General features: G+C 45.2%; 1 protein-coding gene across 1 annotated transcript in view; it reads right to left on the bottom strand.

The window, feature by feature from the left end:
* Nucleotides 1-4733: 4733 nt before the first annotated feature.
* The window catches only part of LOC149351246 (uncharacterized), a 41593-nt gene continuing 19432 nt past the window's right edge, over nucleotides 4734-26894 (bottom strand). Inside the window, exons 8-10 of the mRNA XM_089580528.1 lie at nucleotides 21694-21945; nucleotides 17895-18145; nucleotides 4734-7738 (exon numbers count right to left, since the gene is read on the bottom strand). Coding sequence (XP_089436654.1) covers nucleotides 7382-7738; nucleotides 17895-18145; nucleotides 21694-21945 — 860 coding nt within the window. The 3' untranslated portion in view covers nucleotides 4734-7381. The remainder of the gene's footprint in view (nucleotides 7739-17894; nucleotides 18146-21693; nucleotides 21946-26894) is intronic.

The following is a 26894-nucleotide window of genomic DNA, read 5'->3' as shown; positions in this document are numbered from 1 at the left end:
AACGAAGGTTGCGCGGTTGAATAAGTTTTGTTTTGAAACCAATAGTGCGCTTTTATCACACAAGGAAGACCGACAAACGACAACCTGAATGTTGTAAGCGAAGAAAATCAATACTTAGCGGCGCCACAGGCGGCCAGATGAGTTTCGGTATATCATGGCGCTTCGCGTATGCGCTCTGCATGGCCGCGTGGTTTTGACGCGCCCCGATTTACAAGCGTGGAACAGCAGAGGAACTCCAAGTGCCGCTCCAAATCCTAGTTAACTTTTGAAGGAGCCTGTTTAAGGTTGGTAAGATGATCGCCACGGTCGATGAAAAACTATGATGGCACGATTTTCGGTGATCGTACAAGGCAGTTTGCAGTGTAAAGACCACCTTGAGTCTTCGTACGCTCACCCGGCGAAACGTTCCCGGTTGTGCCAGTGAACTTCCAACTACTTGACGCTCTGTGAGGCTGAGGTCGCTGAAGTGCAGGCCGAAGTTATTAGACACTTTTAGCATAGCGTGTACCGTGTTCCCGTTACCGGTACCTGAGTTCCGGGAGCCCGCGCGCAGCCAATGCATGCGCAAATCTCCTTGACGTCGCCAGGTGGCGCCACGTACCCTACAGCTACGCGCGCGCCTGCAGCATCGGAACCAATCAGCGCCTGCTCACCGGCGGTAGGCGGGCTCCTGGTATTCCGCTAACGGTAACAAGTATACTAGTAACAAGGTACACGATATGCTAAAGGTGTCTATTTGCGAGAACTTCGTTGACTTCGAGAACGGAATCCATCGTTACGCTGGCAAAACGCAGGTGCAAACGTAAACGAAGCGACGGTATAGCGACGGCCGCAATAGCCGATACAGATGCCTTCAACGTGCGGCCGGCCGTAGCTTTCTTTTCGGCTGCTGCTATGCCGCACTGCTGGCCACCAGAAATCACGGAGTCTGCGTTACGTCATGTACACGTCATGTTTCACGCCACTTAGTCTTGTGCCGTCATAAGAAAGTCCCAAGTTTGAATCAGCGGCGGGAAAGACTTTTTCAACTTCGAATCCAAATTTCTTAGAAATAAATGCATCTTTCGCTGCCGGCCAAATGGCAGCAAAGCCACGAAATGCCGAACTATCGGATTTTGCTTTAAAAAAAAAATACTAATAGAGATCTCCTCACTGTCCCTGAAAAGGGTGTTCGACGTTGCCTATAATACGCTTGCATTATGTAGAGTACAGGCCACCGAGTGTTCATGACGAGCACTGAACCCAAAAAGCGAACCGATCATCTACAATATAATTTTAAAAACTTGCGCTTCCATGCCTCGCGGCGACCTGCAGTGCCTTTCGCCCGAATCCGCGCGCAACGCATCATGCTGCGCTCGTTACGTCAGCAGCGAAGGGCTGTCATTGGTTCGCAGTGACAACTCTTTCTGACGTCACGCAGCTCTCATGGCCGCGACCGGAAGCTCCGCCCCTCCCCCTCTCCTCCCGCGCGCGTCGGCAGCCGGCGGAGGGACCGAGTGGGTGGGGCCGGCGAAGGCGCTGACATCTCAGCGTGCAAAAAGTAACGAGATGAGAGAGAAAGGAGCGAAGACGCGTAAATTCAAATTTTTACTGCAGATAACTCAGCTTCCACAAAATGCATTAAATAAAATTCTTGCTGAAGGATATTTGTGAAACAGCGTCCTTTAACATTCTAGGCATACCGCAGCTTTTATTCAGAGCCCCTTTAAAATAGTACAGACACCTAATTTTGGAGGAACGTTAAATATGACCGCTAAATAATTTATAATCGAATTTTTCTCTCGTGCTGTCTTGGCTTCAACAGCTTTGAGACATCAAAGTTCCGTATGGGTCACATGAGGCATAAAAAGACAGCAGTATAATCAATCGCTGCTTCTTTCGTTTCGGCTCTTAAGGAAGGTTAGCTTTAGTGTTGTAGCAAGTTAAGAAGATGACGAAGCCATGATAATATCGCAGTTGCTTCATGCTCCACGTAACCTATATGCAATCTTGACTTCACAGCCATCGTTCGGCCGTTGAGACTGAACCAGCATGAGAGAGAAATTCAATTATCAATTATTTAGCGCTCGAAGGAGAATACCACATGCCACGCGGGGCCATGGTCTGCGGCGTCCTGTATTACTCCACTGGCTAATCGCAACAGTAAACAAAAGCTTATAATTTTTTTCTTGTGATAAGCTTCTTGTTTAATTAACAAGAAAGGTTTCAACAACAGTCTACTTTTTCGTCGTGGAGGAATTCTGTGCGGCAGTCCTGAATGTGGGCGGAGCTTCCTTGCAGACTTCAGTTGCATGCACCTGTAATGGCTTACGCATCATTATGAATAAGAAAACATGCACCCATAAATTAGGAGTACATACTCCTTTCAGGATGTGTTTCCATGTCGACTGGTCGCACCTTGCAACCCCGAAAATTGGTGTAAAGTATGGCTGTCACACCCAGACGTATGGGTGTGATAGCTACAGTTGTACCCTTTTCCGAACTGCTTTGCAGCTTCACAGGTTTTGACTGCAGTTGAACAAGTATACCTGCTGTTCTATAAGACGCTGGTCTGGCGCGTGCCCTCTTGGAGGGAGTCTGTACAATTCGTACGAAAAGGCCAACGACCTGTCTCAATATGCACTACAATTTCACGGCGCGTCTGCACCTGTCTGCAGTGGTGGTGCATTTCTGATGTCTGCATGAGGTTCACAGCATTTTCTGGAATATATTCAAAACAGGAAAAAGAAAAAAAAAGAGCCACCAAAGAGCTAGGCCAGCCGTCGGCAGGCCCACTCGTCACGTAATTATGCTTGAAGGTTAAAATGCGTCATATAAAGATACTGTGGTTAGAGTGACACACAAAAGACACCACCAGCACGCGCCCAAGACAGGCATACTTTCTCCACATTAATACAAGCCATTTGAATGAGTCCCCATTTGGAATCAGCGGTGCTTAGCCTCAGTATTGAAACGCACCTTACAAAGATACTGTAGTTACAAAGTGTCGCACAAAAGACACCACGGGAGCGTGCTGAGGTTGGGCCAACCATTTTTCGGTCTGTAGACGCTGGCCCGACTTTGTGCCGAGGTTGTGTTTGTTGGGTTACGACTAGTTTCAACAATGTATAAGAAGCGTTTTGAAAATAAATGGTCAGGGTAGCCTAGTGCGACTGAAAACACCAAATTTTCAAACAGAATCGCATGCCTTTAAGAATTTCCGGAATCATCAAAGGTAAATCTGGAAGTTCCAGGCACTGTATATAAGCTTAATTCCAGGAAAACTTGTCTGAGCTATAAAGTGTGGCTTGCGGCATCAAAAACCACCCTGAGCAATTTCCCGAACCAGCTCGGAGTGGTTACACTTGTTCACTCCAAAGCAGTGCGAGTTGCACGATAGCGGAAAAAATTTTGTAATTCAGGCTCAGTTCTGAGCAAAAATGCAGGTACAGTTTTGGCACAGATCAACATCCTGCTTGAGGTTGCGGAACACCAGGCTGCAGAGTTTATTGCCGCTAGTTCCGGTGGTTAGAACTCATGGCACAGCTGAGGCAACTAGTGCTTTTCCTTTTTGCTGTCCATAGTTTTATTGGCAAATAAGTTGGTGCAGGTCAAAACATGGAAGGAAACACTTTATTAGCATACTTTGTTTTTCAAATTAGTTCGCCTGCAGACGCATGTCATCCCTTCATGCCTTTTAACATTCTTCACTGTAGTAAAGTTGTTCTTCACTGCAAAGTGCTTTCTTTCAATATTATTGTAAGTATGTGCATTTGCTGCAGTGCTTTGAGGCAGTCATATGGAACACAAAGCGACAGGTGCAGCAGTGCCATCAGGCGACATTTCTAAACTTTCTATTCCAGCTGCGGCCACATCTTTGTGAATTACCCAGACTCATCCCTACTGGAACTAACATTACGTCCTCTGCCATACTAAAAGAGCATGACACTGCAGCAGCGCTCTGTGTCAAGATCCCAACAACCAGTGGGCAGAGTGTGGAAATAAACCGACATATGCTTGTGAACGCACAGGTTGCAGTCATCATCGACTGCATTGGACAAAATCTATAGCGTGCATCCATGCCTCCTCCTGCTACCACGTTAACAAAATACTACGCAGCGACATCATGCTACTGGTGAGGCAGAGCCAGCCACTGATAAGATTTTACTAAGTCAAGGCCACAGCTGGCATCCTAGCTGCCAGCTACTGCTGCCACGGTACTCAATGACAGTTACCATGCCTTTTCGTTTTTCATAACCTTCTCTTTCGCCGCTCCCGCGATGCTGTACATAAGTCTTCATATTAGGGTCCACCTCATATAACCGATATAAAACTAATAACAATCCTTTCCTCTGGTCTTGTGCTTTTTAACAACACAATTTTTGCCTGTGTTCAGTCCCGTCTACTTCAAAATTTTCCTTTCCACGCTTCAATTTGAATGCAACACCTTTGAATTCCATTACTAAATAAAAAGTTTCAACCCTGAAAGCAAAACACACTGTACACACTTCATTACAATATTAATTGTACCAGGCTCTTCACCTTAGAATGCAAGCTGGTAAAAAAAAATGACAGGTGTGGCTTTCCAAATAACAAAAAAGTTAAAGATACTAAAGAATTTTGTTTCATGAAAATGTGAGCACAGTTAGAAACCAAATCTGCGAATTTGACATCAGTAGAATGCTTTTCTCAATTTACCATGAACCAAGAGGGCATATGTCAATGCAAATAAAAAATGCCAATGAAAAGACAAAGAGCGCTGCGATTTCATTTATTAGCAATGTGCAGTATACATGTTGATTTGCTCATCATGTGATACAAGTTGTGAACAAGAGCAAAGCCATGGCTTTGTAAAGCAGAAATATCACTGTTTGACACATACGATGCAATAGCACTAACAGACGGGACAGGAAAGAAGAAGACAGACGCATGCGCGTTTGTCTTCTCTCCCATTCCATCCATTAGCCCTGTTACATCATATCCGTCAAGATGAACCAAACAGCCCGACTCAGCCCTCTTCTAGATGTCACTGTTTGAATGCACCACTGTACTTAATATACACACAAAATGAACAAGGAAGGGGAAAGAGGGGAGGCCTTCCCTCCTTTCTTCACTTTGTGTGTGTGTGTCAAAAAACCATCTGCATGCCCTCTCTCTACCATCATGCTTAATGTGGCCTGAAACACACCAGTGGCTATTACATTGCAACGAAACAGGCAGCGACATTTCAGGCTATCCTGCGCTTTTGTGCGGCAGCTATATGCAAAACTTGTCAGCATTTATTAGCTTGTGCTGCTCCATGAAGCAAGCTCTGTCCACATGTTGTGCGTTGTAGGTGACATGAGCGTGACTATTTTTTGAACAGCTCATATGCCTTGGCCTAGCTCAAAAACATCCTCTGGATATTTTTGTACACATGCAGCTTTCAGTTCCATTTTTCAGAGAACTACAGTAAAGAGGCTTCGCCTACTTAAAACACAAAGCAGTGATTATGGTTAAAGAAAGAAAACAAGAGGTGGGTTCTGCAGGGTAAAAAGCTGCTCCACCTAAGAACAAAAACTTCAGTAACTTGAACAGCCAACATTACTCATGTGCTAAAAGAATTCTCTTGGCATCTGGGCTGATCCTTATTTTTGTGTCTGTGAGCCATTCCAGCACCGATTCATGACAAAGAGTCAAAAAGCAATGACACACTGGAAACTGCAAAAAAAAAGGGGGTACAAAAGGGGAAGGACATGTGCACAACATTTTTAGAGAAAAAACATGTAACACCCATGCACTCAAGTCAGCCCATACCATTCAAAAACTGTATTCCAAAACATTAATATTTGTGCTGTGAGCAATACCTGAAATCTCTTGCACTGAATTCTGCAGCAAATGAATTCTGAATTCTACTGCAACTGAACTCTTCAGCAATATCTGCTGCATTCAATTTCTGAAACACGAATATCAATACTCAGCTCAAAAAGTCATTACAATCACCAGCCTTCACCAAGCAAGAAGCAATATTTACAAATTAAAGCAGCAAAAACAAAACCATCTCTACATCATTAAAAGTTCCTTTTATGCTCCATCACAGCCAGAGTATAGTTTTACTAGCACAGCCATCTATGCAACGATACAACCTAAACATAGACATTATTACTGTTTAGAGAGTAAAAATTACAATAAACTTAAGTAAAAGAATGTCCATGAAAACTACTCTTTAACAAAAGAGCAATCAGTATTGCAATCATACTCATAACAAACATGCACCCCTTATCAAAAGACTTCGGGCCAGAAGGTTTGCTTTTCAGCCATGTTGTGAAGCATTCAAAGCACCCATCATGACGTAAACTTCTATAAGGCTAGAAGCACCCTTTTCTTGCCTTTTAGGGACCTTTGGTCTATAAGTGTACCATGACTGCTCCAATATGCAGCTCAAAAGCAGATTGTGCGACTGAAGATTTTTTGTCAAGACTGTACATGTCATGACTGCATTTACTCGCGTAATTTGAGCACTTTTTTAAAAATAAAATGCTTATTAGCATATTCTTTCTACAAATCCAGACACTGAACACTATGACACAGGTAAAACAAACACTTGTCAAATGGAATAAAATTGAGCTAAACAACACTTTGGGACTTATACTTGGCGAGCGGTTGTTTAACCAATGCCGTAATTCCTTTTCCTAGCCAGACGAGTTTTTGTCGAACCTAGGACCAATGACAAATCAATAGCCATAAATGTTTTCTTCATTACTCTACAGTGTTAGCAGTATTGTAGATGAGAGCGGAGGACTAAAAAGCAGCTAGGGCAGCACGTGCACATTCAGAAGGCACAGTAGAATTTGTAGATCAAAAGCTTGCAGAACCTGCAGAAGTTGTATGAATTGTATACAACTTGCAACCCACATTATATCAAATTCTGTTTGTGGCTACACATACTGCCCTAGGAATATGAAAGGCATATAAGAAAATAAAAAAAAAATGTAGCGCTGCACTGTCAGGCTAGCCATTTTCTACAAGATATGCCTGACAATTTCCACATCCACTGGTGTAAACATAAACTCCACGTTGACACACAGGTACATAAACTCCATGTTGACACACAGGTAAAGTGTAAATAATTGGCTCTGAGTGCAAAAAGCAGCAATAAAAAAGAGAGCATCATGCCCAAAATTAGCAAAAGCCAACAGAGAAATAAAGAAAATAATAAAGCAAAAAAACAGCTTTCCAAGCACAGTTTCTCGACTCCTTCAAGAAATTCATCATGTCATGAGAGGCAGCTGCTATGTAAAATGACATGTACGAGCAGTAACAAAATTATCAAAACCCAATGCTGGCAACTTCAAAGTACATCAAAAACTATAAACAGGTTATCTTGCATCTTTCTTTCTCTCCACTTTCCAGCTGCTGTTTCTTAAGCTGAATTCTCAAGGGTGGCTACTGGCGGTGATGCCCAATAAGCTGGTTGTAATGCCGACTCTAGCAGAAAGAGGTTGGCAGTAGAGGCCGCAGCTGAATCTTGTCCAGGAGCTAAGAGTAGCAGCTGCTTGTCTGGAAGAAACTCTACTGTCACAGGGTCACGCACAAGACACTCAAGCACTTGACTTGATCCAGTGGCATCCTCTGATGGGTGGCACAATGGCTGCACATCTTCAGATGCCGCGCACACTGTGAAGGTAGTTGTGCTTGTAGTGGTAGGGACCAGGCATGTCGAATCTAAACCTTGTTCGATGCTCTCGTTTGTGGATGGCTGTATAACTGGCAACTGTTCCTGATAGAAGAGGTACAACATAAGCAATAACATAAGAACCAAGCCCTTGTGCTAACGCAAAGCAGAAAATGAAGTTACCATTGCCAATTTCATGTCCATGTCAATGGTGCTATACTTGCAAAAGTGCAAAAGGGGTTCTTTTCTAACAATGCACATAAAAATGAAATACCATCCCCTATGAGGTATTTACTAAAGCTATCACTTACCTACATTTGCAGCATCTGCAGTCTAATGACTACTGTATTAACACTCACTGCACACCACAATGCCAACTTGAACACTACATATATTTTACATTTTCTGTGCAGCCTTTCGCTACTCTTGTTTGATGATTATTAGGCATAAAGAATGCTCGCTTATTATAGACGAGGCCGGTGCTACCATCAAAATATGCTTGACAGCAACAGCAATTCATCTGAAATACAGCGAACAACTTTGGCTGCACCATTCGGTTGTACCAAATGATGAGCCACTGTAAAACCTCCTCTATGGTTAAAAACTCATTCTTTCTGAAAGCGCAGAGATCGAAAGCTCCCGCAACACCACCCCGAAAGGAATGTGGCGACCCAAATAAGTTACCCGCCGTGGAGGCTCAGTAGTTAGGGTGCTCAGCTACTGAGCCGGAGTTCCTGGATTCTAACCCGCTTGCGGCGGCTGCGTTTTGATGGAGGCGAAACACAAAAGACGTCCGTGTGCTGTGCGGTGTCAGCACAGGCTAAAGATCCTCAGGTGGTCGAAATTATTCCGGAGCCCTCCACTATGGCACCTCTTTCTCTCTTTCTTCTTTCACTCCCACCTTCCTCCCTTTTTTTACAGCACAATTCGGGTGTCTACCAAGATGTGAGACAATTAATGCGCCATTTCCTTTCCTCAAAAACCAAAACCAAACAAACAATAAAAAGCCATGAAAGCAATAGAAAGGCGCCATTGAAACTGTAGATAACCACTGGCCAAGCGAACGCCAATGGCTTACTAGGTCAATCATTGTGTGCATATGTGCTGCATGGGCAAAGCTTCCAAAGTGGAAGTAGAAGCGCGGTGTGCGGGAGACAGGCAGCATCGAAAGCGAAGATGCTGCACACAGTCAACAGAGGTCAACTAATGCCAGCGATTTGAGAAGTTTGAATGCCTTGCTGGACATGTTCGTCAAATGGTACCTCTCGTTTGCCCAGTCCGCTCTTCATCGTTGTGCTGCTACCACATGCAGGCAGCACACATATAGCAGACAGCAGCTCATACACTCTGTGCACATGTGTGCTGCACTACTTTTGTCATTGAATGGGCCAGGAACAAGAGCTGACGCTGTTGAAAACCAATGTGATCAGATGCATGTGGATTTGTGGCAACCTGTCGTTGACGCATAGCTAGCAGAATGTCTCCTGGGATGACTTTGTTCGTGCAGACGCCAATGCTGAAGAACCGTGCTGACAAAGCCGCTGTATGAAAAGTACAAGAGCACCTCAACCCCCAGGATTCCGATTAAGGGCAAGAAATTTTACATCAGAAAACCGTGCAGAACTTCATGGAAGGAGTCCATCCCCAAACCCCTCACTCCAAAAGTGACCCATGAATCTGTCCCTTGGCCTTGCCATGAAGTTACTCAATATCACAGTGTGGCAAGTTTACAATGTGACACCTGAAACGTTTCTTTCACATGTTTCAGTGCTACATATGAAAATTCAAAAGCATATAGTACTAGACTTTGAAAAAATTACGTTTATGCCTGTTGTGTAAGTGGCGAAATTCAGCGGCTAGCGTAAACATTTCCATTTTTTTAAATCTCTGCCCCCTTTACTCTTTCTTTAATACCTTCCTTCACGGTATGGTCCATGTGCCCATCTTATGAAGTAGGACTACTACTGCACCTTTTGCTAACAACTGCTTATAACCTCTACACTGATGCATACTCTCAGTGGCTTCAACAAAGCAAGGATGCTCGTGTCTCAAGCTACACTATAAATCAAGTGTGAAGCGCCACCACTGCGAACAAGCGATACTGCTATCTTCGAGTTTCCCGCATTACACAGCACAGTGGCATGCATCTGGATCCATGGTGCAACAGATGATACACCTCACTATAGATCACAAAAATCGAGGTTCGAATCCTGGCAGCTAGTTTTTCTTTTAAGGCCGCATGCAGCAGGTGGTCACAAGAGGTGCAGACATCTGAGGCGGCACTTGATTCAGGGAAGTTGCAGATACAGCTCTTGCAGTAAAACTTAAAATTTTAGGATACTGTGAATAAATGGCAAACATGGCATGATATGTGGTATGTGACACCAAAGTCTTTGACAATACTGGAAGAAAATCAGAAAAATTCCTAATTCCCAGCAAGTGATGTCACCCAGTGACATCATCGTACGTTAAGAATCAGACTAAGGCCCCTGATTTTAGCAAAAGAAATGTGCTTTCTAATGCATGCCTATACAGTAAGACCTCATTAATTCATATTTCAAAGGGCCAGAAAAAATGTCAGAATTATCCGAAAGTCAAATTATTGAATGGCCTCAAAAAATGTCCGAAACTGTTCGCATCACGGTAAATTTATTGTTGAAAGCTTGGGTCACCTGCTTATGGTATGAAAACTGTGCAGCTACAAAGATTTTTTTCAGTTTTGTGAACTGCTTTACTGCATGCATGCTGCGGGAAATGCTGAAGCAGAACTACTCCAAGATGGTAAAGGCCTACATGGCCCCCTTCATGGTGCGACATGGTAGCGGTGGAGCCTCTTCACAAGTGCTGTCATCACATGTGAGGAGGCTCCACTGCACTAACTGCGAACAGTACTTGACGACCGCGTAGTTTTGGAGCAGTGGAAGAACTGAAGAACCACATGGAATGGAAGCACATGGAGCCCAGACGTCTCATAGGTCACAGTGTTCAAAGTGTAGGCGATAATAGGCAGTACGTTGTCTCAGTTATGATCCGAAACTACATACATTAAAAGCAAGTTAATTAGAGTTCTGTTGATGCACTTAGTACGTCATTCGTTTGTGGGTGGTAAGCCCTGGAGTGGCGAAATCTTGTTAGGCATGGATGCAAGAGCACCTCCATGACATCTGCACTGAACTGACGGCCTCAGTCACTAATTATAACTTGAGGTGGTCTATGGCATAGGATGATGATGCGGAGTAAAAACAGTGAGACTTAGTATGTGGTAGCTGATGGGAGGCAGGCTGTTTCACAGTAACGAGTAAGATATTGGCACAGACAACGATCCATCCATTGACACTGGACCTTCTTTGGAAACGGACCCAGCAGATCTATACTGACTTACTCGAACGGAGCGCTTGGAGAAGTCACAGGCTGCAGCAGACCAGCTGGAGTGGTCGCACGGCATTTGTGGTAATGACATTGCGTGCAACTGGCCACATACTGTTCAGTTGTGGATTGTATTTTCGGCCAGTAAAACCGTTCTTGTGTGGGGCGGAGTGTTTGAGCAAATCCGAGATGACCAGAAGTAGGGTCCTCATACATTACGCATAAAAAAACAGATGGGCAAAGGCTTTTTGGAACCATGAGCATGAATCGTGCACCCAGGGGGAAGTATTTCTTTTCCCACAAGAAGCTATCACGTACACAAAAATGGCCAGTGGCCCTAGGGCATTGCGTGGTGGTGAAGAGCGGCTTGAGACCCACATCCTTTAGTTGTTCAACTTGTTCAAGATGTGAACATCTGGAAATTCCGGTGCAGGGAAAGAAATGTAATTGTCGAAATTGCCAGCATCATACTCAGTGGTGGCAAGCAGAAGCCACGAAACACAGTTTGTTTGGTTTATTCGGGTCCCACGGTGACTCGGGCTATGAGGGACGCCTTAGTGAAGGGCTCTGGAAATTTCGACCACCTGGGGTTCGTTAACGCGCACTGGCATCGCACAGTACACAGGCCTCTAGAATTTCACCTCCATCGAAATTCAGCCGCCGCGGCCGGGATCGAACCCGCGTCTTTCGGGTCAGCAGCCGAGCGCCGTAACCACTGAGCCACTGTGGCGGGGTGAAACACGGTCTGTGTCGGCATGTTGTCGACCTCTCTTGTACACAACAACAAAATTATACTCTTGTAGGCAAAGGGCCCAGCACAAGAGATGATCACTGGGATCTCGAAGGTTGACGCCAGCAGGAATAGCGAAGGTCAGAGAGGATAGTGAATGGGTGTCCATACAAGTATGAGCGTAACTTCTGGATGGCGAAGATCACTGCAAGACATTCCTGTTCCGTAGCCGTGTAGTTCTGCTCCGGCTTGCTTAAAGAGCAGCTTGAATACGCAATAACATGCTCTTGCTTGTCACAGTGTTTCACCATAGCCGCACCAGTGCAAACACCACTTGCATCCAGGTGAACATTGGTTGGCACAGAAGGATCAAAGAGCCAGAGAATAGGATGCGACATTGAGGAAGTTCAGCTGACGAAAGGAGGCGTCGCACTCGGCGACCCAGGAAAAGGTGCACCTTTGTTTGGTTTGGTTTATGGGGGTTTAACGTCCCGAAGCAACTAAGGCTATGAGGGACGCCGTAGTGAAGGGCTCCGGAAATTTCGACCACCTGGGGTTCTTTAACGTGCACTGACATCGCACAGCACACGGGCCTCTAGAATTTCGCCTTCATCGAAATTCGGCCGCCGCGGCCGGGATCGAACCCGCGTCTTTCGGGTCAGCAGCCGAGCACCATAACCACTGAGCCACCGCGGCGGGGCGGTGCACCTTTGTGTAGATGACACATCAGAGGGTTGGTGATGTCAGCGAAGTAGTGTATAAAATGGCAGAAATAAGAGCACAACCCCAGGAGCCGGCAAAGCTGCGACATTCTGTGGTGGTTTAAAGGACACAACAGGCATAGTTTTCTGGGGATCAGGCCACATGCTCTGACTGTCAACAATATGTCTGAGCGCCAAAAATTGGTGCTCGCCAAACCGGCACTTCTTCGAATCGAGAACTAGACCAGCGTGACACAAGAAGTCCAAGACAACAGCTAAGCGTTTGTTATGCTCATTGAAGGTCTCATAAAAATTAAAGTACCATTTTAAGCCACGCAAGACTCTATCCATAAATCGTTCAAAGGTTGCAGGCGCTTTGCAAAGTCCGAAGGGCATAGCACTGAATTCAAAAAGGGTGTTTTTTTCCTCATCCTTGGGGTGCACAGAAATCTGCCAGTAACCGGATCTTAGGTCTATAAAAGAAAAGTAAGAGGCAGCAGAATGGCAGTATATGGAGTTATCTATATGAGGCAGTGGGTATATATGCCTTTTATGGTGATGGCAATCAGAGGGCAACGATCCATGCAAAACCTCCACATACCGCCCATCTTACGCATCAGAATTACTAGAGCAGCACAAGGGCTGGAAGACTCCCAGGTGATTCAACGAGCGATCAAAGATAATTCAACTTTTCTGTTTTCTTGATTCACATTATTCAGCAGGCCAATAGTGCATTCCATATTGCGAAAATGCTAATATATTGGGAGAAAAAAAGTTATGAATGACCGTATGGCACAGGTAGTGTTCTTGCACACGGTACTATTTTGCAACTTGCAATAACGTACGAATCCGTGATATTCTAGTCATGATGCATATATTTTACGTGCTGAAAGTATGCTTCAGAAAGAATGCGTCAGGTTTATTCCCGCCACTATGAGGAGGTTACCACTTCTTAGAAAAAAACCTCGAAAATGCCACAAGTCTCACATAAGGCTACAATCAAGAATTTTTTTCTCTGCGACTATAAGTCACGTCTCCCTGAAATTCACAGGATAGATAAGTACCTAATGGCTAAAAGAGTGTACTGACTTTCATTGTTGTATAAAAAAAGGAAACACAAGAAACAGTGCACTAAATCGGGCATTTTGAATATGGCAGTTTTTTACAAAAATCAAAGGAAAAGAAACCCATCCCTAATTTTTCTGAAAACTTCTGAAACAAGACTCTAGAAGGAGGTAAAAAAAATATATGAAAAAACATGTTGTATTGTACTGTTCAGAATAATGTTATCCAAGCTCAAACCTGTAGCTTCGCGAACATTAGCAGGAGTATCTTAAATGAAGGCGTGGAAACAGCAAATTCAACCTCCACTGTTCTCAATTATCCCCCAATGCCAAGATCGAGACCTTTTCCACCGAGAAAGACCATACCTTATAACATTTTTACGGACAAGCACTGATCTGTGACATAAGCAGGATTCAGTGGTGCTGCTATTGCCAGGTGCAGGTAACAGCTGGGGTGCAGCCCATACGATTGCATGTAAACAAGAGTTTTAAATGTCATTTTCTGACTTCACAGTGCACCTATGACAATGCGCGTGTCCCCAGGCCATCACTTCGTTGTTCCACTGCAGGCATACCATGTCTCTTTTTCTCCTCTAATTTGCATTTGATTTTAAAGTACATTCGGGGCTTTTTTTAGTTCCTCTTCATTTATTTTGAGCAGACAAGGTAAGGGAAAAGAGGGGCTCGTTATGACATACATGATGGAAGCTAACAGTCACCGAAACCAAGTAGCATGGGGGTTGTTTTTTTTTAATTTTTGGTGTTCATTAACGGAAGATTAACAGAGCAATCCTTTTTTTTAAAGATAACTGATTAGAAAGCAGAAGAAAAAACAACCACATGCCGCCAGAGGGATCCAAACCCACGACCTCCGAATTACGTGTCTGAGCTACAGCGGTGGCTGTCCAATCTTCTGCTTTCGGTGCTTTTATGTATTGCGTGTAACGTAAGCTTGAGGTTGTTCACCACCACCGCCCTCGTCCATAGCGGTGGACATAGTACGTCCTGTATTACCGTGAGTTTGACGTGGAAAACGTCATCGAACGGTGAGGGCGGAAGCGTTGAGGGGAGCTGAGCGTGATGTTGACCATGTGAGTAACTGTACATTCAGTGGATGAAGGCTCCATGGGGTCAGCTGGAGCAAACTCAACCATTGCCATAGCGGAGGGCGCATTGTGTCCACAGGCGGCAAGTTTCAAGCCTTGGATGGCGGTGAGGACGGTGAGCGGCAATGGCAAAACCACGAGATGTGGCCAGGATTCCCATACTGGATGTAAACCACAAGGGGACGAACGGAAGTCCATGTCCTGAAGTCGTCATCATTGTTTGGACCCAGAGGGAAGGCACCTCGGCATGCATTTGCTTCACAAATGGCTGCTGACCACTCAGTGTAGGGCACATGATCTTCCTGATGCGTCATATGTGGTGTGGTTGTGATTGCTGGGGCGCCCAGTACCCCACAAAGTCCGCTGCATTGACAGATAGGGGGGCTGTGGCTCATCCAGAGGGTATGCAGATGAGAGCTCAGAGGGATGACAAGTGAGATCCTAGCAATGGACTAATTCTTTGCAAACAATCTGGCGAATAGTGGCGGCAAGACTGCTGAAAGAAACTGTGTCAATGGCTGCCACCGTAGTTACATTAGCCAGGTGACCAAACCTTGGCATTATTCACCGCATCTTTAAATTCTCATATGTGTGGCAGCGCTTGATGATGTCTGATACAGAGCAAAGGCTCTCTTTGCTGATCAAAAAAATGTAGATGTCCTCGGCGAAACCTTTGAGCAAGTGGCCCACTTCGTCCTTATTGGACATGTGCGGACCGACAACCTTGCAAAGTTTAGGATCTCCTTGATATACTCAGCAAGTCTCTGCACGGAGCTGTGCCCTATGAGCCAGTGTCTGTTCGGCTCGCTTCTTCTCTGCAGCGGAGTCGCCAAAGAACTTGATCAGTTCCTGCACTAAGTGTGCCCAGGAGGTGAAGGCATCTTTGTGGTTCTCGTACCAGGTAAGAGCAGTCTCTCAGCGTGAGAACACCCCGTTGGCGTTCCACTTCGTTATATCGGCTGACCTGCTGGTTGTGGGTGAGCCACTCATCTACATACAGTGGAACCTCGATTATACGACGTTCAGGGGACCGCGCGAAACCGTCGTATAATCCGGGTGTCGTATAATCGAATATCAAGCGTGATATTTTTTAAAGGCTGAACTTCATCGGCATCTTTTTTTTTTTTTTTTTTCGGAACACAAATGAAGCACATTTTGCCGGCACAGGGCTAGTCTTCAACAAACAAGATAAAATGGCCGTTGAGGCTGCCGTGAGCAGCGGGGCAGTGAGCAGCGGGGCAGCGGCTCGCTTGCGCGGTTTTCTTGATAGGTGGAAAGATTAAGGCGCACCGGTTATCGGCTGGCTAAAGTGTGCCTACCGTATTTACTCGATTGTAAGCACCCCCTTTTTTACACGATCGCGATGCCCTAAGTGAGAGAGGGTGCTTATTCGAAAAATCTAAACTGACCCCCCCCCCCCCCCCCCCCCCCCCCCGGCCCCTCTTTTCGTGGCGAAATCTCGATGAAACGGGCGCGAAAAAAAAAACATTTTATTTAGGAAACATTCAAAAGAAAAATAGCTGCAGACAGTTCTGTGCCGCCATCTGTTTTGTAGTGTCGGAACGCCATCTGTCTTGTAGTGTCGGAACACAGCAACACAAAAAGCGCCGTAGACGCCGCTGTCCTCGCTTTGGCAGCGCGGCCTCGCCCGCTTATCTGCTTTTTCAGCAGCGTCGGGTCCGCCATTGCTGCGACGCGACGCGCGTCTTATCTTTTCTCTTTATCTTTCCTCTGATCTTTTAACTCTCCTCTATCTGCACTTGGCAGCAGTGGTGGCTTGGCTCAAGCCAGTCGGCAGGCCCGTGCAATTTCCTTTTCATCCTTCTCTCAGTCACAACAACAACGCGCAGGCCGCGCCTCCTCGGGACTCCGCGCCTCCTCGGGACTCCGACTGCACAGGCTCCACGAAAAAGAGAGCAAGTGCACTTGGCGGCCTCGGCAACGCTCTCTTCCGTGCAAAAAAGGGGGTGCTTAGATTCGCATGCAAAGTTTTTTTTTTTCCGAAATTTTTTTCCGAAAATAGGGGAGGGGGGGGGGGGGGGTTAGAATCGCGAAAATACGGCACATCCCGGCCTGCGTTTGCTGACGACCTTTTTTGACGGACGGTACGAGCCAAGCCAGACGTCGTACGAAGCGGGGTCCTTCTAAAATTTGCGTCGTATAACCGAGGTTTTTAATGCATTGTCTCTATGGGGGTTTTGCCGGGACCGCACAAATTCGTCGTAAAATGCGGGTCGTCGCATGACCGGGGGACGTATAATCGAGGTTCCACTGTACATCCTCACCAGCTGCACCCATGAAGGGATGGTGCTCACAGTAACGTGGCCGGAAGCTGCTCAATGCTGGCCTGGGAGTGGCGTCTCCGTACAGGGACATCTCAAGCACAGGAGCTGGCAGATCGGCAAGATGTCAACTACGGCAAGGCTTGACCTGAAGGGCTGTCGTTGGTTAAGTTGTACTGAGCACCTCCACGAAGTTGTTACGAGCACAAGCCTTAACGACCGATGAGGTGGAGTCACAGGTCCTGTGTCAACAGCGAGTCGCTTGAGAGCATAGCCTGAGAGAGGGCCAAGAATGTTGTTCTCTTTCGTACGCACATAGCACTTCAACACCTTTACGGCCGTTACACCATCGTATCTAAAACTCTTGCATGAACAACAGCTTTATAATTTTCAGCACCATTGACTAAAGTAAATACAATTAGTTGAAAAAGTGTTTTTACATGTACCCCTACACGAGCAACTGCACTGCGCTTACAAATAATGTAGGAACAACTTATTGTATGTTGCAGAATCACGAAATGAACAAACTTTATTTAGCTACACAGTGCCACTGGTACATCAAGTGGCACTGTATTGTATGACAGTGCACATGGTGGTGATGCTTTTGCACGTTCAGTCAATTTCAGAGGAACACAAGCTATCCACACCTTGTGTTCCAGGCTGGTGTGGCTCAACACTCTGGGACGCTAGCCTTCCTGGGCTAATGATGTGGTAGCAAAGCTTGGTTCGGCTCAAGGGCCCACACTTGTGGCCAGTCAGGGAAGCCAGTTCAGCAAAACAGTTCAGGCAAAAAGCCAGTTCAGGCATTTTGAAAATGCCTACTGTGCCATTTAACCTTTTTTGTGTGCCAGAAGCATTCAAAATATTCACTTTGAAATTGTTCGAAGAAAATTCTTTGAACCAAAAAAACACTATTTGTACATGCCTAGATTAAACTAAAGGACTAGAAATATGTTAAGTTTTAGAAAGTAAACAATAAGTTAAAAAACCCACTCAAAGCAACTTCACTCACACTGGTGAGAAGCTCACTGGTGACTTGTACTGGCTCTTCGGGAGGCGGTAGTAATGGAGCAGGCGGCAAAATACCTTTGCGGTGTAGCCGGCAATGTGAGCGCAGCGAGTCTTCTCGTACGAAAGCTTCTGGGCACTCACTGCACTGAAAGGTGCGACTGCATGACACCGCCTGACGGGCATTGGCTGCTCCATTTCTGGCCTTGGATGGCTTCTTTGAGTGCTTGTTTTTTATGTGGCTGCGCAAGTTGGCTGAAAAAAAGAAAAAGGAGAGAAACTCATATTAACAGCTGCGAAATTTTAGTAAGAGACAGTATTCACACGTGTTAATGTTGAGGCTTAGGGTGCCTTCTGCCACCAGTTGACAGACCCTCAGATGTCGAAAAGTAAAAAAAAAAAGGCAGACCAGTCTCTTGTGTTCTACGTACAAAATTAGTGAACTAAGGATAATGCACATCGTTTGTCGCATGAGAATGCGTCCCTAAGCGTTGCCCTTTGTCATACTGTGCACTGAGTCTGTGGCCACAAGATAGAGTAAAGTGCACTTTTCACCATGACTGCGTCATAATAAACCACAATATTTAAATGGCAACTGAATTTAGTTTGACAAACTGCTCTACTGTTGTGAGAGGCACCATTTCGGCCTCTCAGGTTCTAACACCCAGTGCTCATGCTAGCACCGGAACAGGCTCTACTCACCCTAATTTTATGCAATACCTTAACTCACGTGGCAAGGGTCCCAAGCCAAGATTTCCTAACATTACATAAACACTTCATTCTATCAAGTTACCATTGTAGATTTCTTAAACCTGCAAGAAAAAGGCATTTGTTTTGTTCAGTGCAATTCAAAGTAGTGCCTCAAAATTGGTGCAGGTTTAATTCTAATCCAGATTTAAGATTCTTTTTTATCTACAAGTGCCGGAGTTTACCCCATAGGATGCACCGTGCACTTGCAAGGCAGGAAAAGGAGGCCACTGCAAACACATAACAGCTGTTGTGCACTATGTAAACTCAACACAAAAAAATCCTTGCACTAGCAGCCCGAAAAGCTGGGTTAAGCCTTCTGTGAAAAGCCTTGGCATTTATAAGAAGGGGACCTCCCAGGAAGCTTTCTTCGGTGAACAGTGAAGCAAACTGTTTCATTATGCCAAGCTGCTCTAACTGCTGCACTGCTCCTTTGTAGCGGCGTCCAGGAAACTCCCAGAAATGCATTTATGGGAGGTTTCTGCACCTGTTTGAGCACCCCACAGCATAACAGTGGCTTTTTTTCCATGGTTCAGGCATTATGTGAGGCAAGAGCTCCGATTTATCACGATTATCATTCACCATGCATGCCCAACTGCTTATAAAAGAAAGGAGAAGGGGCGTTGGTAGCCCTGACAATGTTTCATGTTTCGTACAACAGGCAGCGCACCCCTGCAATGCTCGGGGTGTACAACAAACCGTTTACCGTCATTACAACTAGAGCTGACCACCTCCTTGAACTATGATGGACATAAATGGATAAGACAAGACAGAATGGAATAGGTGCACAATTGAACTTTGCGCAAAGTCTTCGGTTGTTTCTTAAAATCAGCTTCGTGTATGGATGCAATCTTGTGCAATGTGTCATTTTTACGAACATTTAATGCAAGCGTGGCGAAAACTTAAGTGCTACCATTGTCAAATTGAGCGGAGTTTGAAAGTGATGCATGTGATGAGGTCACGCTGGTGACTATGGAAAGCCTAGCATAAAGAGCTTTCATTAAAAGAAAGGCATGGAGGTTAACTAAAGGTTCCAGTTGGCTGCTACCGTGCACTGGGGAAAAGAAAAAGGAATGTAAAAAAGAAAGAGGATAGTGATAACACAAGGATGAACGACATGCATGTGAAATTGTCATAACCCATCACAAAAAGTCCAACACCCTCGGAAGGTGGAGCAGTGCATGGCCAGCCTTCAGGGCTGACGATCGCTGTAGCCACATCTGCGGTTTTGGATTCTGTCAGCAGGTAAATCGCTTTCAGCTCTCAGCAATATATGCAGGGCGTACGCAAAGTATATGTGCCATCTCCTCAACAAAGCCATAGGTGCTAGAGGGAAGGAAATAGGATTTTCAACATTATAAGCAAGCAAGGGAATGAGCACAAAAAAAAAGAAGCAGCTTACATAGCCACATACTATAAAATGAAACAGTGTGTTATGATTCTTTGCATTGTGCACGCACTTTTTATGTGCCTCTTCCTTGTTCCTGTCATAGTCTCAAGGCACAGCAGTCTCCTTGCTAAAGCTTATCCTACATCAGTATAAAACTTCAGCTAAGTGCCATCATATTCTACTTTGTCTACTTGCTACCTAGAAAGAATAAAAGTGCAATTGTAAATACAATGCCTGAGCACATCTATACCCTACTCTGGACAGTAGCTTGTCTTCCTTCCAGGTAACACAGTTGATCATTTGCTTACTCTACAATTACCATGTATGTACCAAAATGAAACACTGCTCAACTTGCCTACAGGACCTGCCTACCTGGTCATTGTACAAGAAAGATACTATACAAAGCAAGCAAGGAAGAGACAACAGTGACTGCTCAAGAATTAATGCAAAACTGTCTGTAGCATCACCACTTCAGATGCTCACAAGCAAAACACTTTTGCTCTGCAACGTTGCAACCAGTGTTTGCATCAGCGAATTCTGAGCCAAATTCTGCATAAAAATTAACAGTCCACTTTGAACTGGTCTGCACTGATAAGCTGGTAAATGGCCCTAATAAATGATGGGCTTTCTATTCCATTGTACTCACACCATGTGGGTGCTGAGAGTACTGAAAGCACACTGCGATACTACCGTATTTACTCACATAATGAACCCACCCACATAATGAACCCAACCATAGTTTTCTTGTTGAGAATTTACTTCTTTTTTTTTAAGCATTAGCTTTTCTTAGCTCGTTCCTCAGTTGCATGCTGCATGCAGAGCAGACACTGTCAGTGCATCAAGATGCTGCTTGCAATAACATCACAGTGCGTTTATCTTTTGACAGCTCTTGCGGAGGTGGTACACTCGGCGGACTTGACAGAACGTCAAAGGAGTGCCGGGGGTGGTGGCTTGCTTAGTGCGCTGCTACGTGCCTCAATGCGCCAGTGCATACTTGAAAAGCCGACGAGTGCTCAAGGATCAGAGAGAAGCACAGCAGTTTAAACCAGAAGGCTAAAAAACGTCCTCTACGCTGAAATGCTATAAAAGAAGCAGGACCTTCAGACCCCCAAGCAAGCTTGAGAGCGGGAGCGAAAAACACCCAACCTCCTGACAAACATTCGCATTACACACTTGTAACTGTCCTGCGAGTTTTTTTTTTAACCTCATGTAAAAAAAGCGCATTCAGAGCAGGTGTTCAGCATGTTCGATTTATCTCGCCACGATTGGACGGTGCCGTTGAGTATCACAAAATGGTCTGATCCCACCGTGATACAGCAAACACCCTTTGAAGCAAATGATGCTAAAACCGACGGCATGAACGCACCTGACCGCATGCTTTTGTTGGTGATGGATGGATGGACAGATGGGTGGGCCGGTAGATGTATGATATAAATTTCGACTCTAGCAAAAAAAATCTGCCGAGTCTTTTTTTCCCCACATAATAAATCCTCCCCTCAAATTGATATCAACTTTTCCGGAAAAAAAAAAGTGGGTTCGTGCCGCAAGTAAATACGATATGTAGCTTTTCAGCACTGATTTCTCACCATCACTTCACCTTAGGCACAAAATGCATTCCACATAAACAACATGATGAGAAGAACAAGGTGGGGCACAAGAAACCAACCGGGGTGCTTGGATGCATATGAGCAGGTCTGGCACTGGTATGGTCGAGTTCCATCATGGATTCTCATGTGGCTGGTCAAGGAGCTGCGCCGCTCGCACGTGTATGGGCACTCGGTGCAGCGCAAGCTTGCTTCCCGATGGCTTGCCTTGTGCAGCCGCAGTTCTCGCTTCGATGAACAGGTAAACGAGCACTGGTTGCAGTGAGCAGTGTGCTCGACACTATGCATTGCCCGCTCATGAGACCGCAGGTTGCCTGTTGAAAGACAAGAGTAGCTTTTGCAATCTTATGTTAAGAATACAAAGTGAAAACATCCCATCAATGCCAGTTGATAACAAGTGCAGTGAAATATCAATTACACAACTCCTAAGGGAATGCACAAAACTGTTGTTTTATTTTAAAGAAAAACGTTGGACTGCTTCATACAGAATAAACACAAAGAGCTTGTGAAAAGTCATTAAGGAAATGATCGGCTTGACTCAGAAAACCTCCAGCTATGAAACAAATAAAAGTAACATAGCCCTTTCTTTCTTATAACTCCTCATTGGCACCATCATGGTGTAATACTATAACCACTGTTAGTGGGCAACAGCATCTGCACTAATCCATCATGAAATTCTTTATAGTAGGAGAAGTGGTTGCACAAACTAAAACATATTAAACAATGCTGACTGTAGTCTGTGTTGCTCCAGTTTCCTGTCATCGTATTGTCCAGATCCTCATGTATTGCTCACAGGTCTTTTGAGCACATTCCACAAACAACTGCATGCACATCAAGCTTACTCCAAAATTAATTGTTGGAGGATTGCCGATGAAATGTGGAGGTGGCCGCTATGTGCTGAAGGTGTGCTTGCTCATTGGCAGCTTTGGCCCCATTTCAATGAGCATCCAATACAAGTGCCTTTGCTTCCAGAGTGACCTAATGCTGATTTTTGTTTGTGTCAAATGAAACAATCAACAGCAGCTCTACCATATACACTGCATGACATAGCATAGCTTTCTTTGAATGTGGCTGAATTCAACACCTCATCATCAGCAGTTCTGCTTACTACAGCAACAGCTGTACACTGTTTGCCGTGAAGGGTGTTGAAAGTACAAGTGAAAAAAGAATTTTCCTGCCACATCAGCACTATGTTTTGCTATAAACTGCAGGCCTGTTTCAATAATTGGCAGAGTATGTTTAAAAAATTTTCACTATGAGTGCAGTGAAGTCTCTAAAGAGAGGTGCTGTGAGGTACCTGTAAATGGTTCGGTTTATGGGTTTTAGCGTCCCAAAGTGACCCACGCTATGAGGGACACCGTAGTGAAGAGCCCCGGAAATTTCGACCACTTGGGGTTCTTTAAAGTGCACTGACATCGCACAGTACACGGGCCTCTAGAATATCGCCTCCATTGCAATTCGACCACTGCGGCTGGGATCGAACCCGCGTCTTTCGGGTCAGCAGCTGAGCGCCCTAACCACTGAGCCACCATGGCGGCTCCGGTACCTGTAAATGTCGTATCATACAATATGGAACCATAGCACCAGTGTGCCAGTGCAACAGAAATGTTTACAGCTAATCTGATGCCCATTTGACATCACAGCTCCAGAACACTGCTTGGAATGAACTTTGGCAGTTTTGTTACGACTGTAACACAAAACGACACAATTAAACACAACTGAAATTTATGGGCGCTGTTTGTAGTAACCCATTCAAAGTGCACTTTAAATCTACCTTATGCTGTGAAAATAGCAGTAAATATAAACTCACAATATTTAGGAAACAATTCCTGGATCTGCAAAGACAAGGCTAATATGAAGTCATCTGCTGGAAGAATCAGCGGTTACTGAGGGATATACCAATTGCAGACTGTGGGGATACTTCGAATCCCAATTTCCTGTTCGCATGCGGCTATGCCTAGCCACACAATGTGGCCCCCGAGAGCTGCCACCTTCAGCAGGTGACATCAGCGCTAGCTCACGTTACTTGCGTGACACAACTGCTTTCACACCCTTGACCCTTTGTGTGGACAGTGCTGAAAGAGATGGCGCTAGCAGACCTTCAAGACATTCACCCCACAAGGAAAAGCTCTCCCTTGCTTGGAGAAAGCATGGTGCGCCATAGTGCCTGTATCCCATCTCACTTCTCTGTGCTGCCTACAACTAGGCTGGTCACATGGTTTAGGGGTTTTAACAGCGGCTCCATTTATTTAATTTTCTGCCTATTTCAGCATGTCCAAGAATGAAAATCTGGCTCTTGTCAACGCAAAAACTTGAATCAAATTTAAACACCCGTGCACTGCCTACAACCTAGTGCTGCACATCACGTGCTACACACACACGCTCTTTTTATTTTATCTTGATAAATCACGAAGACTACAAATTCAGCAGTCTGACAACACAGTGGCATCGTGGCTATCAGCCACCTAACTACTTTTACCTTTGCCAACTGCACTGCCATTTCTGTGCCAACTACATAGCACTACAGAGTTAGTACTTCACATCCTTAAGCCTACAGTGTGTATACAGTAGAATCCCATATACGCTTTCCTTACAGTGCTTATCCAAATCATTAAATTCAAACGATGGTGCGAAATGGCCCATTCTGAACAATCCGGATTGCTTTCAGACAAGTTACGCTTTTCAGTGAGTTGCAAAAAGCCTGTACTACTTCAATATCGGACACGATTTTTTTCGTTAGTCGCAAGTGGAAGAATTAATGAAGTTCCCGTCAAACCTGTCAATACAGAGTGATCATGATGGGCTTAGAATCCAAGTTGGCATCCTCATCTCCCACCGACCCTTAGTAATGGTGGTGTTCTTGTAATTCCGCAGCATTTATGATTCACTTTGTAGATGTGTGAGGCAGCTTTGTACAGAAAAATGACGTCCATTCCTGATTTTAGCTCAGACAGAGATGAATGCCCCGCCCAGTGCAGACCATCGACAGGTGCTCGTCTGCAACTTTAGTTTTTGTCGTTGCCGAGGAGATTTGCTGCTTTCTGGGCCTCTTTGAAGGTGCTGGGCATGTTCTGAATGATTCAGTGCCACCAGCAGTCTAGCAGATCGACTTTTCTCACAGACGGCCGGGTCTGGGGTAGACCGTGGCACTTGACTGCAGAGCAGTCCAAAGTGCTTAGCGCAAGCAATTAATTTTGTTTTTTTTACTAATCGGAAAGTTTAGCATGAAAATTTATGCAACTATGAATACTCGTTTCTGACGTCGTAATGCACAAAACTTACATTCAAAATTTTTTATTTCCTATTTTATAAGATGATAAGACAGAGAGTGTGAGAACATTTGGCTGGTTTCCCACTGAGACAATGCAAAAAAATGTTAAGAAGAACGGCGTCGCTAGTCCCTTTGGTTAAGATAAACTTTAGCAGGGGGTCCTGAAACTCGGTGACTCCGTCTATGGTACTTGCGAAGTGCCTCTGTGTCACTTGTGAGGCAAGCCAGGAAGAAAAAAAATACAAGAACGCTTTCCCGAAAAAAGCATACCCTTGCAAGAAAGCTCCCCCGCACAGTTGCACAAAGGTGTGGTGAAGCTTTCAATCAGGGGTGCACTTTCCAGTGGGGAACCGTCTTTGCGGGGGTTCTTTCTTGAGGGTACGGGGAAGGCAGGGCACCAGCATGTCTGCCTGCACGTGGCACGGATTTCTGACATGGCCTAACCTCTGCATCGCGGACGAAAAGGTGTGCAGTGCGTCTGCTCGTTCACTCGGGGTTAAGTAGTTTTACAACTGACTCGGCACTGCAACATGTTGTCTTCAAAACTTCTTTCTGGGTAAGCTAGTGCATCCTGAATCTAAGAAATGGAACAAAGCTAACACATGTGGTTGCATGTGTTAGTGTTGTTGACTCACAACATGTTTTCCCAGTGCAGAGATCTGACATGGATAATAGCGCTGCATGCATGTTGCCTGCGCTGGACAGAAAGATGTGTGGTGCACCTGCTGTTGAAGAAGTGAAACGGAGATCAAGACAGAAAGAAAAAAGTAATCATGTGATGTCAGAGCCTGTACTACACGGCTAGCCAGCTGGGCACCTTCAAAGCATTTGGGGCTGGGGGAAAGCTAGATTACAATAAAATAACACAAATAGAGGTCGCTTTGAAAGAGAAGAAAAAAAAGACTAATGCAGTTTTCAAGTGGAATGATGTGTTAAAACTGAAAGAAAGTTGGGCGAGTTGCTAAGTGTTCACTGTGCCTCAACATCACACAATGAATACTTACCTGCAGTGATTGTGTGCTTTGACGCACAACGAATATTTACCAACTTGCTCAAATTTCATTTTTAATCAGTATGGTTCCTAGTACACTAGGCTCTCGTGCATGTCAGAACTTGTCTGTGTTTCTGTCTTTGTGCTGTCTTTTTTTTTCACTGTTAGCACCCAAGAGATAATGTGAGCTTGTTTCATGCTCTCACCCTTCAGCTCACTTCATGCGTAGTGAAATAAATGCTGTCTTTGCAATTATTTTCTCACTGAAAGGTAATTTTATTGACTGATCTCATATCTGGATGCACCTTGCATACTCACATAGCCATTTTGAAGGCACTTCTTATCAGGTGAACATACCTCATGGTCCCTTCATGTTCATCTCAGACGGACGGGTAGTTTGTTTTTTTAATTCTGTAACAATGTGCACAATCATAGCATCTTCAATGGTAACTTCAAAGCACTACAGAGCACTCCAGCCAACAGCATCATACTAGGCCAGTCAAAATAGGATGCCCTTGAGGCGTTCAACAGGTTCTTTCCGAGCCCTTGTCTCTGGTAAATTGGTTTTTGAGGAAAGGAAATGGCGCAGTATCTGTCTCACATATATCGGTGGTCACCTGAACCGCGCCGTAAGGGAAGGGAGGAAGGTGGGAGTGAAAGAAGAGAGAAAGAGGTGCCATAGTGGAGGTCTCCGGAATAATTTCGACCACCTGGGGATCTTTAACATGCACTGACATCGCACAGCACACGGGCGCCTCTTGCGTTTCGCCTCCATCGAAACGTGGCCGCTGTGGTCGGGTTCGAACCCGGGTACTTTGGCTCGGCAGACGAGCGCCTTACCACTGAGCCACCGCGGTGGGGCCTCATAGCACTCTGGGGCACTCTAAGCCAGCAACGTCAAAGCCACGTGCTCTGGGTCACTCACGTGGGTACTTTCTACCAATCCCAGCGCAACACCAGGATGCCAGCAATACATGACGATGCAATCACATGGTGGAAAT

The sequence above is a fragment of the Amblyomma mixtum genome, chromosome 3 (genome assembly GCF_055824585.1).
Source record: "Amblyomma mixtum isolate Tamu chromosome 3, ASM5582458v1, whole genome shotgun sequence".
Lineage (NCBI taxonomy): Eukaryota > Metazoa > Arthropoda > Arachnida > Ixodida > Ixodidae > Amblyomma > Amblyomma mixtum.
The sequence above is the reverse complement of the archived record's forward strand: the minus strand, read 5'-3'. Positions and strand labels throughout refer to the sequence as shown.